Raw genomic sequence first — 27,728 nt, forward strand, 5'->3', positions numbered from 1 at the left:
CATTATAAATGTATCACCCTACGCGTCAAGAGAAATATTGTAGTCTTTATTATAATAAATAATGAGTTATTTTAACACAAGCACTGCTGTTTGGCTCAATGTAACAAAACACTCACGTCACTTTGGGTCAACATCATTTTACAACTTTTTTTATTGCTTATAAAAGTCTTGTCTTAATTCATTCATCTTTAGCAACACTGCACAATGACTTTCACAGATGAAATGGTTTTTTTAGACCTGTATGTCTTATGATAATTATTTATTCATTAAATACAGCTTTGTAGAACTGCTCCATGTTGACAGGTAGTCATGGTAACTCAGGGTAAGATCAAAGCTTCTTAGAATCTACAGTAGTAACTGTTCAAAAGATTCTTAGAATCCACTAAAGTAGGTCTAAGACTGAAATCTTTCAAACAACCTGTAAACATTGACCAGCAGATGTCGTCAGTGAGCAACGTTTGTGACCAAAGTGAGTTTCTTGTAATATTGTAAACTTTAATGACTAATTCAGTGATATTCCTGTATTAAGTTAGTAAAAACTGCTTATTTAATAATATGGTAATTATTTATTCATTGATAATCCCGTGTGAATGAGCTGATATTGTAAAGTGCTTTGGAACTACTTTACTATTTAGTCAGAATGACATAATTTTGCCTTTAATATTGGGTGCAAGGTGGGTGTAGTGCAGTGGTTCCCAAACAGGGAACCACTTTTTAGACTAGACAAATTCACCACAAACTCACAGTAATATTGCTCTATAAAATAATATATTTTCCTATAATTTATTTAAACAGGATTATTTTATGCTGTAGAGGCCATTTTATCACAGTTATAAAAATAGGAGACAATAATTAGCTACATTATAAAAAGGAGACTGTATTTACTACTATTAAAGTATTCACATTTTAAATAAATTCCACATTAAATTCCACTCATTGTTTTGAATTTGGGAACCAATGTTATAAACACATTTAGAGGTTTAGGAGAGCCTGCTGTTCCAGAAATGAAAAAGCATAAGAAATTATAGAGAGATACTTATGATTTGACCTAAATGCTAAGTTGGTACACAGGATAAAAAGATTGAGAACCACTGCACTTGGTGATTGGATTTTTATTTGCCCTTTCTTTAACCATTTTTGACACTTTTTATCGAAATAAGTAACCTTTTGCTCAATAATTACCACTCATTTCCTTTTATCCCTACATTTCGCCTCTTTTTGTTCCACGTTTTTGCTCTTTTTCAGTATTATTTGCCGCATTTTGCCCATTTATGCTACCTTTTGGCATCATTTTTCCTCTTTAATCGGCGTTTTTTTTCTTCTTTTGCCACTCATGACTGGTTTTTGCCCATTTTAGGGTCAGTGTCATTGTTTTGGTCATTGAATTTTCCGTTCAGAAAACGTCATTGAAAAACTAAAACTTTTGGTTATTTGATTTTTGTTATCAAATTGAACAACTAAAATTTTAATTCAAGGCATATTTCTTTATTAGGGTCAAAAAGGGATAAACAAACATTTTAAAATCCGTTGATTTTCAGAAACAGAAATACCTGAGCACAAAAAAATAAAAAACAAAAAAAAAAGCTCTTTTTTCATGATGGTGAGACTGGAAGTTGTTCTTTCCAAAATAAGAGCATGTACATGAGGACACTGCTGTTTTTCTGACGCCAAAATACATGAACTGTCTCTATATTTTCCCTGCCTTTTAAAGTGTATTTTGGAACCGTATTCTGTCATTTGCAGAAATCGCTGCAAATATATCACACCAAAGTGGGAATGGAAAAGATGTTTTTAGCAAAACTTGAGAGGAGATTTAGCACAGAAAATGGTTTAATTGACATTTTAAACAACAGGGAAAATATAGAGATAATTTATATATTTTAGCACCAGAAAAGCATTAGATCAAAGGTCAGAGGGATAAACTCTCCATGGCTGATGGTGTAGGAAGCGAGTCTGACAGAGATTTAGATTATTTTACCCATTTGAGCGTTGATTCCTTAAAAGATTTTTTGCGTAAACGTGGTACTGGTCTCCGAGGCAGAAAGACCGAGTTAGCTGCTAAAGCTAATGCTGCTAATGCTATTGCTGCACACAAGTTTTTCAAACTGTTTCAGCTGATGGCGTTATTCCAGTTCACTTATCGACCTGTCCATCTTGTGCACTTCCTTCAAATTTCTAAATGAAATTAAAATAATAGCTTAATAAAAATAATCATGGACCTGGTTTGTATTTGAAATGTACCTTTTCTAAGTGAGAACTCATACTGTCCTTTTCACACTCGGAAATCGCTCTTGTCCCATCATTAATAATAATAATACATTTCATTTATAAGTGCTTTTCAAAAACTCTGAAACACAGTTGTTAAACAAATACACAAGTCAGAAAAAGAAACCAACAACAACAATAAAGTTAATACAGTAAATACATAACGATCACAAGTTAAAAGCTTGTAGAAGGAGTGTGGAAGCTGAGGTCTGTCGCTTTGATAATGCTTCTCTCATCGGTTCGGTTTTATAAAAGTGCTCAGATATGTACATCATTCCCAGGTAGAGTCCTAATAATATGTGTAATAATAATAATATAAACACTAATGATCTCCAGAATAACATTACAAACACTGTTAGGTTGGAAATATCAACAGAGTGGACGAGCTTGTTTACGTTTATATCCCTCTGACCTATGACCCCCCCAGGTCGCAGATGCACACTTCCTGAGTGTCAAAAGGCTTATTATGACTTGGTTTTCATATTTATGACTTTCTGTCTCATAATAATGACTTGCCGTGGTTATTTTTTTCTTTTAAATTGGTGGAAACGTGCTTCCATACATGCTCTAACTAACCCTTTGATTTAAAGGCACGGGTGCATTTCTCTAATGTGGCCAGTGGGGGGCAGCAAACAATTGTAATGTGGCTTAACTACTGAGGCCTGATTATTATCAAAGTTTGAATCGATTGATGCTCATTGGTCCCTTTATGAAACGCATCAGAGAGAGTCCTTGTCTCATTTAAAATGCTTAGTTGAAAACAGTGTTTTGATGATAATGGTTAAATAGCCGCCGTTTGTGACTGAGCGATAATACTGTGTCACTATTTGTTATTGAAATGAGTTCCTGGGTCTGATGGAGCACGCGGTGAGAACGCTCCAATTTATTCACATTCACAATAATAGCCTTCATTGGAGAGAAATTACATTTTGGATCACAATAAGTGGCCACTCGTGGTTAATTAACAAGGGTCTTTATTGCTGTAAAAGACCCCCAGCCAACCCTCATTGATAGCTAGGACAGTCTCCATCTGTTTGTGCTCGGCTCATTGTGTCTGATTGTCATTTCCCTCTACAACATGAGATGGTCATACTTAATTTCCCCGTTATTACCTGTGCTGTTTGATGCACAGTTGGCTTTCATTGGCCATTGTTTCAGACAGAGAGAGAGAGTGAGAGAGAGCGCGTCCATGACATATTGTCACAAAGGCCTCATTTCATAGAGATGCAGGAGTGGACTCACAGCTTATTCTCTCCTCATGCCTCAAAGGGAGCCTTTTTTTCACACAATGCTACAGCCAAGTCTACACATTCACTGGCTTTCCTCTTTCACGCAAAAAAATAAATAAATCCTATTTAGACGACTCCATTCATCCCTCCTCACTATATTTCACTCCATCTCACAGCGAAACTTGCAAAAATGACTGTTGCATATTGTTTGTTTCGCTCTATTTTTCAATTTCACGTTCGAGTCAGAATGAATAGGAAGTCATTGTATGTCATAGTCATAATATTTTCTTCTTTTGTGTTCCGTATCTTTGGTGTGTGTTTTTGTAGCATCAGAGGCATCACGCCCAGCTGCATGTTGTGTATAAAGCATTCTTCAACTTGTTTGAGTCATTAGAGAGGCATCCTTTACTCTTTTGGCCTCATCCAAGTGAAGGACCCTACATTTTGGAACCCCCCCCCCAATAGCAAAGCATTATAGCCACAGAATTAGACTCCCTCGTCCTCCGAGCTAGCACAACAAAGGGCCTCTCTGCTATTTATTTTAATGAGATCTTTTCATCACCATCAGAAAGAGCAATTCACTCTGAAAATTTTCCCGAGCCATTTCATAAGCTGAAAATTGCCATTTGTGAACCATTTCCTCACGAGATCTCCAACACACTGTCATTAGTGAGCCTTGAGGTGAAAACATGAAAATGATCTGTAAATACAGCCTCATAATCACTCTCACCTGCTCAATTTGAGTCGACTCTGATAAGCTTGAGCTCTCATTGTCTGATCACTCCATCATTGAAGAAATGGTGTAATGCCTCTTGTTCCTTTGACCCCCAAATGAAAGCCTTTGTGAAGCTCACGTATCTTTTACTCTTTATTTGAACGTGAAAATTAATCTATTACGCTTTTAATTTTATCAAGTAAAAATTATCTAATCACACCCTTACATGCATACATTTTCTTTTACTGTTATATGTTCTTCTTAATTACTCAGATTTAAAATATACTAACAGAGAGACATGTACAGTCATATTGATACCATTTCACATTTATTTTACTTTACACCTGAATATCAGCTCAGCATTTAGTGGAAAGTACTGTAGATTCCTAAAGAAAGGAGTTAAAATGAAAAAACACAACAATAATAATAGAAAATGATATCCTTGATATCAAATGTAACCATGCCTGCAGTCAGTTATTGTTGTGGAACTCCTCCTAGGCTATTAAAGCAGCACTAATGACACGTATGTCATCAAATAGGGACAATGTCAAGGATGATTTGTCGACTTTATTTGGAGCCAAAATGTTGTCAAGGTCAAGGCCTTATCAAGTGTCAAAAACCAAAAATGTCCATATCTCTACGAATATTTATCATACAAGTTTGATGCTTACATTTATGAAAAGCTCATCTCAAGTGGAGTATTTTATTTAATCACACCAAAGCTGTACGACCTACCAGTAAAAAGATTGGTAGGGGTAAAAAACAAACAAACAAAAATTTTCTCTATAACTTGGCCACAAATTGAGATACAGTACTCAGACTGGTACCATTGAACAACATTTCCTTTCAATGTGTGACCTTGATCTTCGCTCAAGGTCATATTTAAGGTCAAGGTCAGTCTTCAGTTTTTCCTACATTATGTAACTTGTCAACAAATCCAGATACATTTTTGCCAATTTTCAATTGCCAAATATGTATTCGTCTCGCGAATACAAGTCTTGCCTAGTTATTTATTATTTTTCCTTGACATATTTATTTATTAATTTATTTCAAGCTGGGCAATAAAAAAAAGGAAAGACATTCTGTGCAAAGCAAATCTGTATCTGGTTCATGAAACGAGATACAAAAATAAAACGTAAATGCCCGAATTAGAGTGGGATGAAATCAAACTTATTTGAACCCACCCCAGTGTCAAAAAATGATATTAAAGAGAAAAAAAGCATTGATTTCTTAATTGCTTAAAAATAATACAAACTTAGATTCACATTGAGACAATCACATTACGACAGGTAATGGTTAAAAAAACAAACTAAAAAATACCACAGGGGTAAGACATCATAGGTACTGTGCATACAACAAAATACAGTTTAACAATAATAAACATAATAGTTAGACCTCACACTCTCTGTATAGTGACCAGACATTTTGTTTATATAGAGATTTAAAGCGGTAAATGTTTCTCACATTGCCTGTTCAAGAGTGGGTTCAAGATATCTAGTCTTGTGTATGACACGCACCGCTCTTGTTTGTAAATAAAAAAGTAATTGTATAGAGGTTTTATAATTATTACCCCATATTTCAATGCAATATGTTAAGATATAGAATAATTAGGGAACAGTACAATGTGTGGAGTGAGTTTTGATCAAGGACGTATTAATTATTGCAAAGCTTTTGGAGACTTTGGTTTGTAGGTGCCTGATATGTGACTGCTCCCTGTTTGAGAGATGTCCCACTGTTTTCTTTGCAACCCTATCCTAGTGTTTGTGCGCCTTCAACAGTCCGTGATTACTCGCTGACTTCTGCCACGCACTGTTTAAGGGAGAGTGAAGGTCCCTTAGGAGAGCTCTTAATCTCTGCTTTATTGTCTACGACCAAACTGCAGAGTTGGAACTGTCTCCCCTGCCGTCACAGATTTTATTTCGGGCCACAGCTGTTTTTATCCTCTTTCTGTAAACAAAAGAGGTTTACGTCGACATCTTTAACTTTTCTTGTTTTTTTTTTGGAGCATCAAAAGCAACACAAGTTGTCATTTTGACTGAAAAAGCTACTAAATGATCTAAAAAGCAGCTAAATTACCTAAAAATCAGGCTGAATGTTTCACTCCAATAGAAAACAATGGGATGTTTACAGGCAGTGGGGCCGTGTGACATCATCAATCACATGATTTCCAGATGGAGGAACACGGGCTCTAAAAGTCCCATTTTTACAAGGAAATTAAAAGAATATGGTGCATAAGAATGTGTTTTGTTCAGCATACATCTTCTAATATGGGCATTTTAAAAAATTTAAGTCAAACTTGTAAAATTAGTGGAGGATCCCTTTAAGCAGGAATATTGCAGCCCCCTCTTGTAATACCTCTGTTCACCTGGTTATCTGTTTTTTTGTTGTTGCATGATTGAATTATTTATTCAAGAAGGAACTATGTTGTTTGATAATAACAAGGTAAAAGTCGTCCTCAAGGCTTATGAACGCATATATTTAAAAAACAATTGAAAATCATACCATTTTTTCTATTTCTTCTGTTACAGCTCGATGATGAATATTCTGATCCACAACCTGAATGAAGACCCCTGCATCCAACAGTATTCAAAGAGGCCATAGATATATAATCAACACTAACCCCAGTTTTGTGGTGATAAACCAGGACTCAGATCACCCGTATTACTTACACCCACCGAACACCCCGACTGGTGCAGAAACATCTCTGCATGATCATAGACTGCTTCTGTCAGCACAGTCTGAGTGTTTGAGGACAGACGGCATTTCTGCTCACAATGGAAGCCAGAGCACTTTGCAGAACAGAGAAGAGTTTATCTGTGAATGTGTTTGTGGGAATCTTACCAGGCATCTGGAGATGTCTCAGGATTTTCAAGCTACGCAGATACCAGAACATCAGAAACAAGGAAGAGTCTTTATGAAGGAGCCAAAGAGCACAAAGTGTTTAAAGAACAGAAAAACAGGAAGTGTGATGGAGGATATCGTTGAACGCAACAAGAAAACATTGGGGCGGAAAACAACTCAGTCAGGTTCTTACATGGTGAAACATGCACTTAAAGAGGAGACGCTGCATGCTGTGAAAAAGGTGAGTACAAAGCAAAGTTTTCTCTTGAAACGCTTAAAGTAATCAAGGTTTAATCTTTTTAAAAAGTGTTTTTTATATTTATCGAAATGAACACTTTAGGCTTCTTTTTAAAAGGATCTTCCACTGTTTATACAAGTTAGGCCTAAAACCTTTGAAATGTACTTATTAGATCTATTCCTAACAAAACACATTATGTTCAATATTCATTTCATTGCTTTTTAAAAATGGGACAACTTAACAGTTTAAGAGACTATGTTCTGCCATCTTGAAATCATGTGATTGATGATGTCACACGGCCCCACTACCTGTAAACATCCCATAGTTTTCTATTGGAGTGAAACATTCAGCCTGATTTTTAGATCATTTAACAGCTTTTTCAGTCAAAATGACATCTTGTGCTGCTTTTGGTCGCTCTAAATCAGTGCTTCTCAAACTTTTTCGGCTCTTATTTCTGAATCCACGTATCCCCTTTGTCCGACAACAGCATTTTGCTCAGAATATTATGAAAAAACGACTGTAGAGCATAATGATGGAATGAATGAGTGATAACACACAATTTAAAGAATCTCATTCTGTAAATAAGTCAAATGAAACAGTATTTAGTTTCTCCTGAATACATTTATTTCTATATATATATATTTTTTAATCATTTCCTGTCATCTCCCACCTGGTGTGGGTGTGAAGCCTGACCCTTGTATTTTCAGTTCATGTTCTCATCAAGATCATTTCCCTCATTATTATGTTATTTTTTTGTCAAATATTTCTATTGATGTTGAATGTTGTCATTTTTACTAAAAATAAACATAAAACGCCATATTTTTCATGTTTTTGATGTTTATATTTTACTCTCTCTCTCTCTGTAGTGTCATTGCGTACCCCCATTTGAAAAACACTGCTCTAAATAACCAAGAAAAGTTAAAGATGACAACGTAACACTCTTTACTTTACTGAGAGAGGATAAAAACAGTTATGACCAAAAATAAAATCTGTAACTGAAGGGGGCGACAGTTCCAACTCAGGGGTTTGGTAGTAGATTGTGAAGCAGAGAAGAAAAGCTCTCCCAAGGGACTAGTATGTGGCTGACGCTATGGTGGCTGAAGTTAGTGAGTAATTACGGACTGTTGAAGACACACAAACCATAAGAGTAGAAGTCCTTTTCAGTGGGAATCTGTCAACAGCCCGTGATTACTCGCTTAATTTCAAGATGGTGGAACACAGGCTCTAAAACTGTAAAGTAGTCCCATTTTAAAAAGTTAATAAAACGAACATGGTGCATAATAATGTGTTTGTTAGACAAAGATAGAAGAACATTTCAAATATTGTAAGAACAGTGGAGGATCCTTTTAAATATATTGCAATTCTAGGAGCTGACAGCAGGAGCTGCACTAGCATTATTAATAGTTCCTGGGCCGTCACTCTATTTCATAGCATTCTATTCTTCATTGGAATCCTAAAAGGTTTCTGAATCCTTTATCAACACCAAGTGAGCCATTATAGACAATGTGGAGCATTGAATCCACTGACAGTTGAATGTTTCTATTAATGATGCACATTAATGACATATTTTAGAGGTATTTTTGCTCTGTAGATTTTCTAGTTCTTGCAGATGCCAGTTACACAATAATGATGGTGTTTAAAAGGTCTTCAGGCCATTAAACTTTGGCAGGATGAATTTACTAAGTGTTTAAATGTCAGTTTGTTCGTTTAGAAAAGAAACAAAGCCAAAGATTTGTATAATTACTGTTTGAATACATGTCACATGTTTTTAAATCTTTTTTCTTCAGCTCACTTTTCTCTTCATCATTGTTATTGGCGTCCAGTGTATGTGCCTTGTTATAATATCAAACAATAGAACCGGGAATATTCTACAACGTTTTACTTTGAGTCTGCAAAAATCTATTTGGCCAAGGAGCAGAGCTGCTTTTTTTCTGCTTTGTTGTCCACCTCATAAATAGACATGCCTGACGATGCAGCGCTTATTATTAGATGATGTGCACAACAAGAGCATCAGACACATGGTTACCAATGGGCTCTTAGACATCCCTGCACCTGGCACAGTGGCATAATTGGTCAGGATGGCCCACATACCCCATTTGTCAAGCCACAAGACTGTTTTGCTGGCTATAATATCCCCGAGCGCGTCACCCATCTGAGCCCCAGCCCTCAACAATGTCTCATATCATGACCATTTACATAGTCAAGAGCTGTTAGCTTTGTGCGATGGTAAACAGAGCCCGAGTCTTTCCCTCTCCTCAACCTTTGTGTTTTTTGTCGTCTTCACTCTGAATGCACTTATTAGTTTTCCATTGCCCTGTCTCCCATAAGACATGTCTACTTTAATGGGGGACACGGGCATAAAGGAAGGGCCCGTAATTTACATAAGGTCTCTTCCATGTCAACTAGATTTGTCTTCAATTGGATGCATTATGGCAACGGTGTATTGTATTATCAAAACCCATTAAAACTGGGAGAAACACAAGTATGAAATAAAGATGAAAACAACACTTAGAGACGAGACAACGTTGTATGGTAACAGTCAGGGTTTGGGGAATTACAATTACATCTATAGTTATCCATGTTCAATTGCCACTCAATTACCATTACTAACGTTTAATTACAATGAATCCCAATTACTGAGCCTAAAATAAATAACCCCATAAAATGTAACTTTCCTCTTGTGTTAGCTTTCTGTTAGCATCTCTTATGAGCTTTAAAATACACATATTGTCTAAACTCTCCAATGTGTTTTTCATCTCTTGGTTACCTTATTAGGCTCCATTATCCATCAAAATATTGGTAATAATATTTTTTGGTGTGGGATCTGAGCCTTTTTTGTGTCTGTATACCACTAGATTTCAATTTTTTTTTTAAAAAAGGTAAAATGATCCTCAAGAGAACTGACAGACGGTGGGAAAAGTTGATAAAAAACACATTTTTTGTAATTGTTAATTGTGTGTATGCCATAGAACTGTTACATGGTTCCTCAGGTTTGCGTTTAATTAAATTGTATGAAAGAAAATACAGAATTTCCATGCCAGTTACAATTACAAAGTCAATTATCTGAACTCAATTACAATTTCAACAGCAACTGATATTTTTCCCAATTACAATTGCATCATAAATGTGATAATTTATCAATTACACAATTACAATTATAATTGACTCCATTCCTGGTGACAGTTATGCTGGTAAATGTGTTCTGACAGGACAAAACCACAGCACTGTACCAATAATTATCAACAACAGCTTTTTTGTCTTTGGAGTTGGAGTAAGTTTGGCAAATATAAAATGACTACATTTTAGATGTAGACAGTGTGTGGCAGAGTCTGTGAAATGATATGTGTAAGACATAATAGAAATGTCATTGTCCATTATGTCCCATTATGAACAAAATTAACTGTCTCTTTAAAATGATTTACACCATTTTCTCATCACATCGTGACTTCAGGTAAACAAAATAGCAGGTTTGGGTTCAATTATAATTGTATCTGCATAATTGGTAATTCATTACAGTTATGATGTATTTGTAATTGTCATAAGAATATATTCTATAAATGTATGTATATATTCCACAAAAACTGTCATTTACAATTTGATAAATTTAAAACTGGGCAACCATGTTTTTATTAAAATGTTTCAGTCCAGGTTGACCTGTCAGTTCTCTACTAGGATCAGTTTACCATTAAAAAAAAGCCTAACAATGTAACCAGGAGATGAAAAACAACTTGAATGATAGATAATTTATTTTAGTGTATTTTACAGCTGATTTAAGACATAAGTTATCATATGAGATGCTAACAGAAAGCTAACACAAGGAGGAAGGTTACGCTTTCATATGATTATTTATTAAAGGCTCAGTGATTGTGATTGGTTTTGAACTTTAGTAATTGAGAACATAATTGTAATTGAATTTCAGGTGAAAAATAATAACTGTAATAATTTTGTAATTGAAAAAAATGCGGATAGCTGTAATTGTAATGAGTTGTAATTGAAAATGGAAAATTAAAGTGTAATTTAAAGATGTAATTGACCCCATCCTTGCAGAATAGCATTGATATGTTAATCATAGCACTTGTGTTGGCTGTATATTATATTATTATAAGGTGAACAGCTTTGCTCGCGATGGCTCTGCTACTGCAGTGAACCAGTGACGTTATAGACGCTGGAGCTAATTAATACATGTGGAGAGGGAAGTGTGATGGAACAGTAGGATGGAATAGACAAGCTGCTGGAAAGCTTCACGGTCCATAATAAACAGTGTTTTTTTTCATTTTAATCGTGGAACAACAAATAGTGAAGGTGGTAATAATGCTATTGATGACTCTTGTTTATGTTTAACATATAGACAGAGGTGAAAGTAACTGATTACAAAGTACTCACGTTTCTGTAATTGAGTTGCTTTTATCGGTACTTGTAATTTTTTGAGTATGTTTCTAAATCAATAATTTTACTTGTACTTCAGTGCGTTTTAAATGAAGTAAAGTAATTAGTTACATTTCTGCACTTAACCATTACTGAGTAAATCGTTTTTTTGTTTTAAAATGATCAACAGACATTGTGAAACTACTAAAAAATGAAATGACCAGACAACAATCAAATGTAATCACATCATAGCCGACCAATCAGATTAAACATAATGTACGGCACCAAAACAGCATTAAATGCTGGTTATTTTTTCAGATTTAGATTTCATAAATGTTTTATTTTGAATTGAATTCATTGGTGTTATTTTGTTTAAAAAAGAATTGTACATTTTGACAAACCTTTTATTTTCTACAGATGCCTTTGTGAGAAATAAATTAAGTTCCAATTGTTGTAGATTTGGTCTTTAGGTTTATACATGAGATGTTTACTGTATGTAAGGGACCCGTACCAAGATTTATTACCAAACAAATTTGTGATAGTAACTTTCATTTTGAGTATTATTTAATTGAGCTACTTTTTACTTGTACTTGAGTATTTTATGTATGACTTACTTGTACTTGTACTTGGGTAGAATCTCAATCAAGTACCAGTACTTCTACTTGACCTTCTCTATTAAGGGTGTAATAAAATAATTGATTCAGTGATATATAAAAATTCTCAGGCTCTAAGTATAGATACATTTATGAACTCTGAAAGTGAGAAAAATAAGCTCCATTTAATGCTGTTTTGGTGCCGTACATTATGTTTAATCTGATTGGTCGGCTATGATGTGATACATTTGATTGTTGTCTGGTCATTTTATTGTTTGTAGTTTCACAATGTCCGTTGATCATTTTAAAAAAAAATATAATTTACTGCTTAAAGTAAGGAGTGTCGAAATGTAACAGATTACTTTACTTCTTTTAGATCGTACTTAAGTAAAATTACTGATTTAGAAATATACTCAAAGTACAAGTACCAATAAAAGCAACATTACAGTAATGTGAGTACCTATAATCAGCTACTTTCATCAATATATTGGGATATATCATATTGTAAAATGCAAAAATTGTTCATTGGACTTATATATAGCACTTGAGCAGTGTCTTGCTCAAGGACACTTTGACACATAGTTAGGTACTGGGATCAGAAGACAACCCTCTACCACCACAGTCGTATCGTATCGTCAGATTCATGGCATCGTACACCCCTACTCTGTATAAAACTATTCTAGAATGGAAGAGTTGAAGATGACAAAGACAAAACAATTCATGTTTTGACTGCTTCTCCACCACCTCATCATTATCACTTTACAAATACCAGACTTTCATGTTCAAATCAGCTTCTCATATCAAATGAAGCCGTTACGGGCCAGTTGTTATTTTGCACTCTTTGTAGTCTTTGGAGAAAATCAGCATCTTTTGATAATTACACTCGTTATTAAATGTACACAATCTCCTAATGCAACAAATGTTTTGCTGCGCCAAGTGGCTGAGTGGCAGAAGCAATGATTGGCTCCATGGAGTCGCGGGGCCTCCTTTGATAAAAACAGAAGTAGTAGATCAATCTTGTGCTATTGCACTCAACCCTCAGAGTCCCTTCTCCGCTCGCAGGCCCTCACTTCAAAGCTTGGGTAACATAATGTACAATCTTTTAATAGCTTTAGACCAAAGATCTGGGGAGCTCTCTGCCACTGTATTCCCTGGCTCAGTCTAAACACCTAATCAAGATTACCTGGGCCAACCACAATAGCGGCTAAATGCAATTCAAGATCCACAGGCCCTTTGAAGTCTTCATTGCAGAAAGCAGATGTTTCCCCGGTACAGGAGGTAATACGGCGAGTAGCAATTGCCGGACTTTGTTGTGACATATTCTTGCAGAGAAGCAATTATGAGCCCAGTTTAGTAAAAAAGAAAGGTATTACACAGCTTACTGGGCTCCAAATGCAATACATACAGGGTCATTTCTGCCAACTGATTGGGATTTTTATAATGGCTGTCGGTGAGGCCAAAAGGAGGTTTTATCTCTCTCTGTTATCTGTAACAGCGTCCAGTTTAATAGAATGTCTGGTTTTTCAAACTTGGAGCGTTTAGCTCGAAGTTATTGTAGGCAGGGATGGGGTCAATTACTTTTTTCAGTTAAAATTACGTTTCCAATTACCCATGTTTAATTATGATTAAAGTTATCAGCATGTTTTCCAATTCCAATTAAATTACAATTTTTTTTATCCTAAGAAAGTCAATTACAATTACGTTCAATCATTACAATGAATCACAATTACTGAGCCTGAAATAAATAACCTAATAAAAGTTAACCTTCGTCTTGTGCTAGCTTCCTGTTAGCATCTCTAATGCTAACAGGTCCTAAATCAGCTGTAAAATACATTAAAAACAAATATCTATCTATCTATTGGTTACCTTGTTAGACTTCCTAATCAATGAAAATATAGCTTTTTATATTTATGGTGTGGGAGTCTTTTTTATGTCAGTATACTCCTAGATTACATTTTTTTAAATGGTAAAATGTGGGAAAGCTTGATATGAAACATATTTTAATAATTAACTACATATGCGTAGAACTGTACATAGAATTGTAACATGGTTCCACAATTTTGCACTAAATTATAATTGTAAATTTTTATAGAATTTTCATGGCAATTACAAAGTCAATTATCTGAACTCAATTACAAATTATTTACGATTACGACAGCAAAAGATTTTTAAAATGACATTTATAATTAAGCCATAATTGTAATTCATTATCAATCATATGATTACAATTTTAATTGACCCCAACCCTGATTGTAGGTAACAGGAAAATATAAAAAACATCTCGCATGTTAGACATTTAAACAGGCAGTAAACAGTTTTAGTCAAATGAAGGTTTCCTATATTAAAACAATAAAGGTTTTGGAAGTTATTGTGCTCTGCTAAAATGTAACTAACACTTTGTTGAATATTGACACAAACAGTCCCCACTTATTTATTGTGACCTATTGAAGCTGACAGAATTAGTGACATTTAGAGAAAAGTCTCCGCTTCGTCAATGGAATCGATTCACTCGTACTCCGTCACGCTGGGGAGTTAACAAAATGATTTTCATTATATGTTTAACACAATATTCCTGGCCTCCAAACGGCTCCAGACACATTGAATTAAACGCTGCATTGATGCGATATGAAGTAGCTGTGACTATATGAAAGAAAGTAACAGCCAAACCACACAATAATTCAGCATATTAAACGTTTCTGTTTGTGATTTTTGTGAAGGTTTGTGCAGCTCTTGAGGAGACGTTGCATCCAGCAGGTCAAGAGGACGTTTCTGTTCCTATGCTCAGACTGCAACAGAAAACACAGCAGATGCAGATACGTTCAAGTGCAGAAACCAAGGTATGTTCACCTTCCTTCATTGTGTCTTTGAAGTCATGAAGGGAAAAAAAAGTCTATGTATATAAAATAACACAACTTATAAAAAGGTCATAAGAATATTTCCCCAGTGATGGACTTAACAGCTGGAGATACACCAGCAGACCCTGAAAAGGAAAAAATGGGCTAGAAAATAATAGTATTGATGGAATAATTCCTCTATTGTAATAGTTAACCTGGTGCTTGCTAATTTCAACCCATTGGATGCATGAGACAATCATATGTTCTGCTAAATAAACGTGAGGATTATGGAGGGAAATGCTAAAGCCCTTCTACCCTCTGTAAAGAATGTTTCTTCTTACCTCAGTTGTTATTGCCGTTATATTCCCGGGAATTGATTCAGAGTTGATCTTGTTCTCCGAATCATTCTAAGGAATCAGTGACACATAGGAGAAAGTTTTTTGATATCTCCCCGATAAATTATCAACATTGCGTCATTCCATGTTGTTTAAAAAAAAATAATTCACGACACCCCACACACTTTGGTCTAAAAAAATTGTGTCGATTTGTGTGCATCTTTATTTTTCTTCCATTTTCAGCTTCCAATATCTCATCAACTACAGCACATCAGTAATATATAGTAATACATCCTATCTGGTGGACGTGTCAGCCCCTTAAATTAAGTCAAATAAATTACATTAAGACTTTAGTCGACTAAAATGTAAAGCATAAAAGTTTATGCATTTTTTAAAGATTCAATTACAATCGATAAACCTGATATTGGATGTTATTAATGTTTGTAAACACATACAGATTTGATGTGACCAATGTGTAAAACAACATTAGTCAATAAAGACATCAATAGATTGTGATATTGTTTTCATCAATATGTATTTTTTATAAATCAGTCATAGTCTAGTTATTGTATATAACTGATACAAGCGATCAGCAGACCCCTCTGAGGAAGACTGCAGTTCTGCAGTCGAAACATGTCAGGAGGTCAAAGTACACCTCCTAACAAAAAGTGGTTAGAATAAATGAAACCTTAGCATATTATTAAAAATATGTAGTCAATGAAAACTATAATGGACATTTTTAGTTGACAAAACAAACAGTTGTTATTAAGAGATGATTTAACAAACGTTTCCTTTGTTCATATATAGACGCCATCATCCTTGTTGTTGAGAGACAGAAAGGTACCAAAGCCCCGCCCCTTCACATTTGGTATCATTGGAAAGTCCTGAATGTCCTCTCTAGCTGACAAAATGAGTAAACTCAGTAGTATGTAGGGTAGTGAGGAGGATTCTGAGTACCAATATGAGTTCTCGTGACAATTTTGCATCGCACAAGCTTCAGTTTGCCTTATAATTGTCAAATCTCACAAACCCTAAAGTATTTCCACTTTGCTGACATTGTTCTTTAATAATCAACCTGCCTAAGTGATGAATCTAAACTCATTGGTTGAGGCTATGATCAAGTTGGTGTTATCAGACTGTGATAACATCTGTTTAGCATTTGTGGGCAGCAGGACTAGTTACATGAATGACTGAAAACTCCACTGTTATCACACATCACATTAATGCAGGGGTTCTCAACCTTTTCAGCCCGCGACCCCCAAAATAAAGGTCCCAGAGAGTGGGGACCCCCACTGTAGCTGAAGGTGGTTGAACACAGACATGAACATTGAAGAACAGTCATGTGGAGACAGGACCATCTATAAGGCGGAATAAAGGGGAGAGATTTTGGGGTCCATCCATAAAGTCAGTAAAATGATGGTCTATTGTTCTATGAATCTGTGATAACCACATTTATTTATTCATCTGAACAATATCCACTGTTATCCAGGAACGTTTATTATTATTATAGTCATCTTAAAGATGGAAATCCTGTTTTAAATTAGAAATAAAATGGGTTAAAAGTGGCCAAAAATGGACTGAAAAATTGTTTTAATCGGGCAAATAATGAGCATGGCAAATTGTGAATGTGATGAAATTGATAAATTTAAGCAACTATGGTGAAAAGAGGTTAAAAGTGACAATAATGTGTCAACATATGTGACATTAGGTGGAAAAAGTGGTGGAAAGGGTTTATAAGTGCTGAAAATGTCTTAAAAGTGGAAAAATGTGCAGAAAAAGCATTGAAATTTGATGTAGAAGTGGCAGAAATGGGAGTAATGTAGCAAAAATGCATTAAAAGGAGCAAAATATGGCAAGAAAAAGTGATGAAAAATAGGTTAAAATATGGTAAGGTTGGTGTAGTTGCAGAAAAAGGGTAAAAATAAGTACAAATGGGCTCAAATTCTTCAAAAAACATTATAGTTTCTTAAAGACGTCTGGCGACCCCCTCCCAGTGTCTCACAACCCCAAGGTTGAGAACCCCTACATTAATAGAACCATTAGTAACTACTTCTGTATAAATGAAAGCCAGATGACTTGATCTGCTTTCATAACATGCTCCATTCATATTTTTCCTCTGTTAATTGTTTTTTTTTAAACCATAGGTCCACCACCAAAGCAAAGGAAACGAAGAACAGCACAAGGAACAACCTGGCACGTCGTTTTCTGTCCTCGTGGATACAGCTGCACATGAAGAAAGACCGAGTCGTTTTCCCTCGAAGATCCACGACAACGTCCACGTTAATACTCCCTCCCATCTCCTCCTTCCACCCAAACAAACAAGGCAGGATTCCATGATCAACCTCAAGTCCTTGAATGATCATAGTTCATGGAATTCCGTGCCCGACCTTGTTTTATGCTCAGAAAGTCAGCGTTTTAATCACAAAGTATCTCCTCATAAGTCACGGAACTGGCAACAGCCCAACAATCATGGTGGCCGCCCTGAAAAATGCCAAAGGTGAATCTTTTTTTTATTGTTTTTCAACTAAATTAGACCACACGGAAATGGCAGTAAGGTCATTCCATGACATTTCAAAAATGTGTTACATTTCTACCAATTGGTCGTTGAATATTCAATAAGGACACTATATAATTTAGTGAGGGGGGTATATGTCAATTTTTTTTGCGTCTTTATTTTTCTTCCATTTTCAGCTTCCAATATCTTCGAAACTACATCACATAGGAAACTGAAATTTGGTATAGTAATACAGCTCAACCAACTCCCTCCGTATATACAAGGATCTGCTATACATCCAATTCAAAACTGTTTATTGAAGACCTAAACATGTTCAAGCCTGAAATCCAGACAAACGTTTTCCCAACTTTGAGGAGCTAGCATGTTCACCACATAGGATGTATAGCAGATATTTTGTATATTCCGAGAGAGTTGGTGGATCTTTATTACTATGCCAAATTTCAGTTTCCTATGTGCTGTAGTTCCTGAGATATTGGAAGCTGAAAATGGAGGAAAAATTAGGATGCATGAATTTCAACACATACTGTACCTCCCTCACTAAATTGTCCATATCTCAAAAAGTAATAATTCAATCAAATTAAAATGTACAGTGTGTCTATTGAATAATCACAGAACAATTGGTAAAAATTTCAGAATTTTCTGAGACCGAAGTGCATGGGATGTCCTGAAAATGTGTTGAGATGACATGGAATGACCCATTACTATGTTTTGTAATTGAATAATAGAACCTAAAGTTACAAAACCAGTGTTGAAGTGCTTGTAGCTGGATGTGGAACTGATGGTTTTTCTTTGTTTCAGGGCGTTGGAAATGGAAAGGGAACACCAAAGGTGGAACCCAAATGATGAAACGTGTACACCACAGCACGTCATGACACCAGTGACGTCCTTATCTGAAAGCATGAGCTCCTTCACAGTGCTGCCTCCAATAGAAGACGTGAAAAGAGGAAGCTGTGATGATGATGATGCTCAGAGCACGGCTCAACCCATGCAGAGATGCAGCTCGGAGGGTTACCTGGTGAAGATGGAGAAACAAAGGCAGATTCAAGCAAGAGTCGCGCACAAGGTGAGTGTGACTGTGGGCCGGAAACAAAAAAAACATGGGGCACATTAATGCAGAACTTGGTTATTATCAAGATCTAACAATTCTTGTAAACGTGTCAATTAATATTGTGTAGCTGGAAATGTGAACGTCAACAGTGTATTTTTGCAAAGTAAATCCCCCAAAATATCAAAGAACAACACTTCCGTATCGGGTCATTTCATGTCATTTCAACAAGTGGCCCACACACTTTGGTTTAAAAAAAATCATAAATGTTTACCAATTGTTCTGTGATTATTCAATAAGGACACTATACATTTTAGTTTGATTGGATGAATACTTTTTGAGATATTGCTAGTTTAGTGAGGAGGGTATGTGTCGATTTTTCTTCCATTTTTAGCTTCCAATATCTCCGGAACTACATTACATAGGAAACTGAAATTTGGCATCATAATAGAGCTCCACCTACTCTCTCATAATATACAAAGAAAATCTGCTATACGCTGTCAACATCTGTCATTAGCATGAATAAAGTGTCACGAAGGCTGTCATTAAGATGTCATGAAGTGTTTTTTGGGTTAGGTGAAGGGATCTAGTGGGGTTAGGTAGTGTTATGGTTAAGATTAGTTGTTAGGGTTATGGTAGCGAACGACATTTAATGACACCTTATTCATGCTGATAACAGATGTCATGTCATAATGACAGCGTAATGTCAACTTTTATGTCTGAAACTTCAAGTAAAGTGTTACCCAATCATATGCCTCAGCTCCCTGCAATTTGATCAGCTTTGAGCGATGTATATACTGTTCACATCACTAATGATTAGCCAATTCGTGTACCCTAAGTTCTTTGGTTATTTAGTCTTAAAACCAAATAAAAAAGAACTAATTAAACGGAGTGGTTATTTTGTTTTACTGACTCAAAACCAAAACAGAAAAATCAAAAACCAGATAAGCAGCATTTTTCAGTTTTAAAATTACATCTTCTGTTTGTGTGATACTTTGATGTTTAAGGGAAACTAGGACGTGAGCTTCATGTTTTGATCTCACCACACAGAGTGACCCTCAGACGGGGGCGGACTACTATTCCAACACATAAGTCTCATTATTGATGAACTGGTGAATTATTAATACATGAATGAATCAAAACAAAAAATGGATGTTACGTAAAACATGTGATTAAAGGAACCATAGGTGGTGTAATGAATCTAATGGTGCTCCTCGTTTCTTGTGATCAACTTTCATGTGTGTGTTGACTGCTGCCATTAGAGGCTAGCGGTATTATAACATGCAAAATAAATATTTTTACTGCCCTCAAAAAAGCTTTAATTGTTTTTGCAAAAGTGTGAAATCGTAGAAGTTCTAACATCTATTGTTCCTCACACCAGCTTCACAGTCGATAGTCAGTCGCTACTTTATTTGGATACGATTTGGACCGTAACACAACTCGGTAAAGTTGGCAGATATTCACAGATTCGGACTTCCAGCATCAATAACTCTTTAACGAAATGTCATCAACACAAATTACGCATCTTTACCATCGGTGTGAGGTGCACAACAGAGTAAAAGTCCACACCCGTCTGTGGGTCCCTCTGTGTGGTGAGAATAAAACATAAAGCTCTCGTTCATAGTTTTCCCGTAAATATCCAAATATCACACAATCAGAATATTTGATTTTAAAACAGTAAAACGCTGCTTGTCTAATTTGAGATTTTTCTGTAATTCTGTTCAGTAAAACAAAATAACCACACCGTTTATTTGTTACTTTGATTTGTCTTTAAAACGGAATAGCCAAACAACGATTGGTTCTTGGGTGACAGTCTCTTAAATCTTAAAAAAATACTTTTGTTTTGCTATTTTCATTGGCCCATATCAGCATGTGGGAATGTAAGAAAATCTGATCTTTGTTTTGATTTATAGTATTATAAGGTTTCTCTTTCTTAGGATATAAAACTGTTTTTCTTTGTGCAACTTGTTAGTTTTTATTTTGGACCCCAACTTTGGGTTATTTCTCCGATTTTGAAAATCCTTTCCATGAGGCCATCGTAGCTTGCCTCTGTGTCTTATAATCATTTGTTGCCAATTGAATTATTAAGGAACAATTGGTAAAAATGTCAGAAGTCTTCAATGTGAAATGTGTTGAAATGACATGGAATGACCCTATAATTTATTCATTTGTGCACCAGCTTGTTAAACTGTGCTTAAACACGGCTCACTGCTTACAAAACACACTCAGAACATTTGAAATGATCAAATTTAAATCACAAAATAAGCGCGCACACATTCGGCAGTTTCACCTTACAAAAGTGACACATAAAGTCTTCCGTGAGTGGCATTCCTCGTTAATCCCCATGTGTACAAGAGGTTACACAAATAAATACCCCTTTGAAGTTCCAAATAATCCCTTCAGCTGTCTCCCCTCAGAGACGGGCTAATCCAGCCGGAGTGTTCTGGGGACTGACGACACAAAACATCAGGCTAATTGTCTAGCTTCACTAAGTTTCACCTAATTGTTATGGGATGATCACAATATAAGCCTCGGGCTGCCGGCCCTGAAAAGCCAATTGAAGATGTGTTAGAGAATAAGGTGATTAAATGGGAACAAGTCTGTAAAGCGCAGTGCTGCTGAAGATGTCCATTTGCATTTAATGATTTGGCCGTGGTTGTTGTTCTGGTTCGTCAGTCGACCAGTGCAGGTGGGTCATTAGGAGAAAGCGACTCACTCGTCTCTCTCTCTCTCTCCTTTCTCTTTGCTAACGGGGATGTTTTTATATGGAGTATTTTGATTAATCAAAGCATTGAGTTGTTGTTGGTTAGTGAATCAATGAGAAAAGCAGCAGCTGCTGAACACAAAGCTGCATTAACCAAACACAGTTTGGATTAAACAACACATCCTCGTACTGAGAGGACGGAACACATTAGCTTTCACATTCTCCCACAAACAAAGGTTGAAGAAGCCATTAGGCCAATGAAAAACGGAGAGGGCAGGGTGACGACAAGGAAGCTTCAAAACTGCTTTGAACAAAAAAGACTTCTCATCTGATCAGTAACCTTAACTTTATTCTGTTGAATGTTTGTTTTGTTCTGTTTTTACGTCATTTTCCAATCTATTTGTCCCCTTCTAACATGACCTAATGCCTTTCTTCTTTGTTCTCTTGATATCTGCTGTAGCTTTTAGGACTCAAAGAAAAAGAAGAAACACTGGTAGTTTTTTCTCTCAAGGATTCGAAATAAATGAAAGATAGAAATAAAAGTTTTCCATTTAGAAGTGACAGATTAAAAAACAATTTATGTATTAGAAACGTGTTACTCTTAAATGAATGTTTTTATAGATAAACCCTGTAAAGTAGTTTTTGTAGAGTTTTACAATCAAACAGTGACATTAAAGGGTGACGAGGGATAACAGATATGACGATTAGGTGCTTAGAGATAAATTCACGGTGGAGCCTTTCCTTCGTCTTCCTGTGATGCCCTCGACTTCCTATTCTTTGACCTAGCATGTCTCCCACCAGGTAAGCCTTCATGTCTGACAAGATTACAGCCTCGGTCTGTAAAACAGGCGGAGGTTAGAGTATCAGAAATTGTGAAAGAGGTCAAGCGGAAAGAGAAAAGTCGGCTTGTGAAGAAAAGTATCCTGTTGCGTCTTTACTGAGAAAAAGGCTGTGTTCGAAATGTCACCATCCATATTATCCACTACAAACGCAATGCGTATATACTGTCTACTATATACTATGAATATTATTAGGATGATGAGTAGTATACTTCCAAGTGTCCCAAGATGCAATTTGACCCTACAGTGTTAAAATCCTTGTTCGCGCTGAGACTAAATATCTCTGTTGATTCTCCACCTTTACTTTGAAAGTTCTGAAAACATTTGAAGTGAGAAAGTGACCAAGTAGAATATCAACATGTGCTCATTTGATCCAAAAAACTCACGTAGACACACTTCAGAGATTTTCAGAGACCCTCCATTATGCTACTGACTAAACATCCTGTTAACTTCAAAACAAGAGCTTTATTTATAAAACTGTTAAAAACAAATGGAAGACGAGAAGAGATGCTTTTATTTTGAAAAGGGGATGTTTAGCTTGAAGCTGGTCCAAGGACCATTTTACGTTCCACTCGCAATGCATCATGGGACGGTTGAGTATTACTAGTGTGCCCACTGTGCATACCTAAAAATGTCCCCATATAGTATACCTACCCACTCAATCTTTTCATAATATCAAATGTGAACGCACTACATACTCATTATGACGTCAGACTTAGTATTAGTAGTACGTTAGTACGACATTTACAACATAGCCACTCACTAGCTGTGCATCCCGACGTGGAGCCACCCACGCACACACAACCCTGCAGACACTATAGCACACATCTGAATGCACACAGAGACAGACGGGGATACACACATGCAGTGTCTGTACATACACACATAGCTTTATTAAAACTCTGATAGACCAGAATCAGTCACTGAGGGCTGAGAGTGCAAGAAACACAAGCCCCTCCTCCCAGCTTTTATAGGAGTTACTCCAACATTTTACATCTAAAATACGCTAAATTGAAATACTTAGACTAAAATGCGAAGAGTGGGACTAGTATTAATAAACTACATTACTTCATACCACTATTTGAATATATGTATTCAGCAGGTTTTGGTATTTTGGGAAACGCGACTTCAGCGACTATAGTTGCTTAAATCGCCTGTGATGAGTCGCTTGCACATAGTCACGCTTTTTGCTCGCTTTGTTTCTTCATTGCTTCAGTGACGTGGGCAAAAACTCATCGCCGATTGGTTGTCGCGTCACTCGAAGTTGCTTAAAAAGTTTGAAATTTTAAAATTTGAGCAACTTGGTTTGAGTCACGCGATTTAGTGGCTGTAATCATGTGAGTTGAGTCGCTTGAATGGAGGTTGCTTGACGTCCCGTCTCCCCTGTCCCTAGCTCACCATGCTAATGCTGTGCACGTGTAGCCCCTATTTTCTCCTAAATTTTTGTTGTGCAAATGTGTTTTATGAAACTTGATCTGATGTAGATTTATTATTTTGGTTTTAGAATGAATGCTTAAAAGATGAATGGAGAATTCTCCTGTCGACTTACTAATCATATCTGCTTTTCCCCCTCAAGGATATATTTTATGTAGATTTTAACATGATTCAATTTTCCAACACAACACATACGGTACTTCTATCTATGGCTGTCTGATTAATGCAAAGTCTCACTTTGGCTCCGACAAAGTATTCAGTCTCACTAAGAGATGATAAGATCACATTTCCTTTTATATCAGAATAATATAGTTTTCTATTATATTAACTGAATTTCTTCAAGTAATGACTTGCATACAAATAGTGTTGTTTGGAAATGTGAACTCTTCCAAGTATGTATATTTTGTAAATGCACAGAGGTATAAAGTGAGCATGTTTGGGCAATTTATTGTGGATCACCAGGGCTAATCCTATTAGTGAATGATATGTGTAAATGTTGATGGGCCCAGTGAAAGGCTGGCTGTGTTTGGTTTTTGTGCGGCTGCATGAAGAGGCTCTGCCAAGAGGATACACAGAGAAAAGAGTCTTAAAGGAGAAATGGTTTTGTTAATTAATTCCCCTTTTATCGTCTGTCTGTGTCCCCCCCCCCACCCCCCCACCCTCTCTCACCCCAGCACCATGCTGAGAAAATGGAAGGACAGACGGTGCGTTTGAAAGGGTTTGACAACCAGAAGAAAAGGATAAGTAGGTTTCCCGTTACTGCTGCCAAAGGCTCGGACGGAAAAGACAAGAATGTTTCCAGGACAAAGGTGTGTGTCGTTTTCTCAACAGGGTAACATGGTTGGTGCTGTTTACCAGAGAAAGCTAATGGATGACTAATGTGTTCAAAACTGAAATAGGCCATGGTGTTAACGATTTGCTTTACTTTACCAAGTATTCACACAATGTTCATCCTCTCGAAAACCGGATTTCCACTCGATGCATAACTGCTGCGTAACGTCTCTGTGTTCCGCTGTCCGTCAATCCTCACCACCTCTGTCTGTCGCTGGGTTTTCATTACTCTTGGGAATGTGCAAAATCTAAGTACTTCGATAAAAACTGGTAATGGAAATACCTGAATTTCGAGAGAAAAAACCCCCACTCAAATATTGCTAAAAAATTAATTCTTTCATGAAGACATTTTTCAGACGTTTCCATAATGAAATATATTGCAAAAGCGCTATGGAGACACTTTTTCTGCAATATACGTCACAAGTAATAACGTACCCGATCCCGGTCACATGACCACTTTTCTTTGAGAAAACATGGTTCAGTACGTGTGGACAGAAGAGTAGATCGATACATTTCTTAGCATTAAACTTATAAATGATTAGTTAGCGAGTCGATCTGTTACTCCAGCGCAGCTCTGTAGCTTCAATGTGCCGAGCCTTGTGGTTCACGTCCAGCACCGAGTCCGTGATCCTCTTCCTGGTCGCAACAGGGAAGCAACACAGTCACCCTCTGATTGCCACCCACACAGATAGAGATCACACCCACACAGACAGAGATCACACCCACACAGATAGAGACCACACCCACACAGACAGAGATCACACCCACACAGATAGAGACCACACCCACAGAGATAGAGATCACACCCACACAGAGATCACACCCACACAGATAGAGATCACACCCACACAGATAGAGATCACACCCACACAGACAGAGATCACACCCACATAGATAGAGACCACACCCACACAGATAGACATCACACCCACACAGATAGAAATCACACCCACACAGATAGAGACCACACCCACACAGGTAAGTTGAGCACTTCAATTCAACTTAGCGTTGCACGGTGATCTTTCCTTCCGTCCGTCCTGGCCCCGCTCGTCCTTAGCTACTGGTGCACATCCCGGTGAAGGCTGCTCTTTCACGCGTAATCCTTGTGCGTCCGTGAGCGTCCCCTCTTTACTGTTCCTCCTCTCTGCTTTTACTATCCTCTGCAGAGCGCTCCCGCAACTTTCCTTAATCAACTGTTCATTAATTCCTGTTTTACTTTGTCGACATTTAGAAATATCACTTTTATTTTGCAAAAAAACTGTAATGGAAACACAGCTAGAGATACATACTGTTGCGGCAAGGACTCCGGAGATCTTGCTAATTCTTGCGCGATATAGCAAGTTGTAGTGAATACAAAGAGAAGCACAAAACCATACAAACAGATGATTGTGTCCTTGGAGAGGAGCAGAATGAAATAAACTCAGTCCCTTCCTTTAGATCTGAAGCTTTTGTTGAGATTATTGTGATTCAACCATGAATAAGATCAATATTTATATGTGAAATACGATCCACTGCCGCCCTGTCCAGGGTGTAGCCCCGCCCCTTAGCAAGAGGAAATGGATGGAAATTTGATCTGCTTTGAACATGGAGTATTTTATTTTTTTAAATAAACCGGATGTTTTATTTTATGTCAGTGCACTACTTCCTATCCCACACAAGCTTATCTTTGCTGAATATATGCGTTGTTGCGCGTACGCAGAGTAGAAGTTCTGCGTATCTGTTGGAGGGTTAGGGACTGACAGGGTCGTTACTCAGCTGTGATGCACTGGAAATTGACACACGACTTTAATGGAACGTATCAGCGCCGTTGCTGTTACGAATCAGTTATGCATTCAGTGGAAAGTTTTCACACAGCTGTAAATAGGCTGAAACATTATGAAAAATAGTATAACATACATTTGCTTTAAGAAACGTCCAGTATGAATTGAGGCCCCCAGCTTTTCCAGTTCAAAAGTCATAGAATAGGAAAATGTTTTGTGCTCCATGGGTTAGTAATTATAAACTATGTGTCAGAATGATCAGATTTACATTTGGACATTAATACAGCTTTATGATGGAATAGAGGCAAAGTCCAGAAGTAGGAGGTGGAGTATGAAGCTCAAGGAAGAACTGCAGAAACACTCATTTATTCATCTTCTGACCCCCTTGTTTTTGTTCTGGGTCGCAGAGGTATGCGGTCCAGGTGGGATAGATGTGGGCCCCTTGCCCTCTTTGGACACCGTGTACCTCATACCTTACGATACCTCATTATTTAGATTTCTATTGAAGCAGGAAGACTTTAGACTAACTCACAAACAAAATTACAACATAATAATCGCACATTTCAGAATTAAAATAGTCTTTGTTTGCATTTAACCGCAGCTGTTTTCCGATAATTGTCTAATGCATAAATGTATTTTTTTTCTCCATCTCAGGCTTTGGAATACGCCAAGACTATAGCCAAACCCACTCGCCAAACCAAACAAAGACAGAAGGAACAATCCAACAGACGAATAGAGCACGCTTTGTACCAGGAAGGAGTTGATACCTCTCAGCTTGCAACACTGGAATTTTATATAAAACGGCATGAAGAAGAAAAGAAGGCTGTTGCACTGTTTAGAAAAGCCTGATATTGAACCTAAAATGTAATTTATATAATCAAGGTAGTGGTAATTAAACTTTGATTTGCTTTTAACGGCCACGTGCTTTATCAGACAAGTCACTTAGTGGTTAGCACGTCCGCCTCACAGCAAGAAGGTCCTGGGTTCAAGCGCCAGGATGGACACTTGGGTCCTTTCTGTGTGGAATTTGCATGTTCTCCCTGTGCTTGCATTGGTTTTCTCTGTGTACTTGGGCTTCCTCCCGCAATCTAAAAACTGACTGTTCGGTTGATTAGAGTCTCTAAACTATGTAGAAGTGAGTGTGAGAGGTTTTATGTTTCCCTACGATGGACTGGTGCCCTGTCC

At 36.8% G+C, this 27,728-nt stretch overlaps 1 protein-coding gene across 1 annotated transcript; it reads left to right on the forward strand.

Moving 5' to 3' along the window:
• The first annotated feature begins 353 nt into the window (after window positions 1-353).
• Window positions 354-27,392, forward strand: LOC114475303 (jhy protein-like). The gene is made up of 7 exons (XM_028465993.1): window positions 354-469; window positions 6,738-7,291; window positions 14,964-15,083; window positions 17,560-17,912; window positions 18,729-18,993; window positions 24,627-24,761; window positions 27,198-27,392. The coding sequence occupies exons 2-7, from the start codon at window positions 7,178-7,180 to the stop codon at window positions 27,390-27,392; spliced, it is 1,182 nt and encodes a 393-aa protein (XP_028321794.1). The 5' UTR covers window positions 354-469; window positions 6,738-7,177.
• Window positions 27,393-27,728: the final 336 nt, after the last annotated feature.

The sequence above is a fragment of the Gouania willdenowi genome, chromosome 14, assembly GCF_900634775.1.
Source record: "Gouania willdenowi chromosome 14, fGouWil2.1, whole genome shotgun sequence".
NCBI lineage: Eukaryota > Metazoa > Chordata > Actinopteri > Blenniiformes > Gobiesocidae > Gouania > Gouania willdenowi.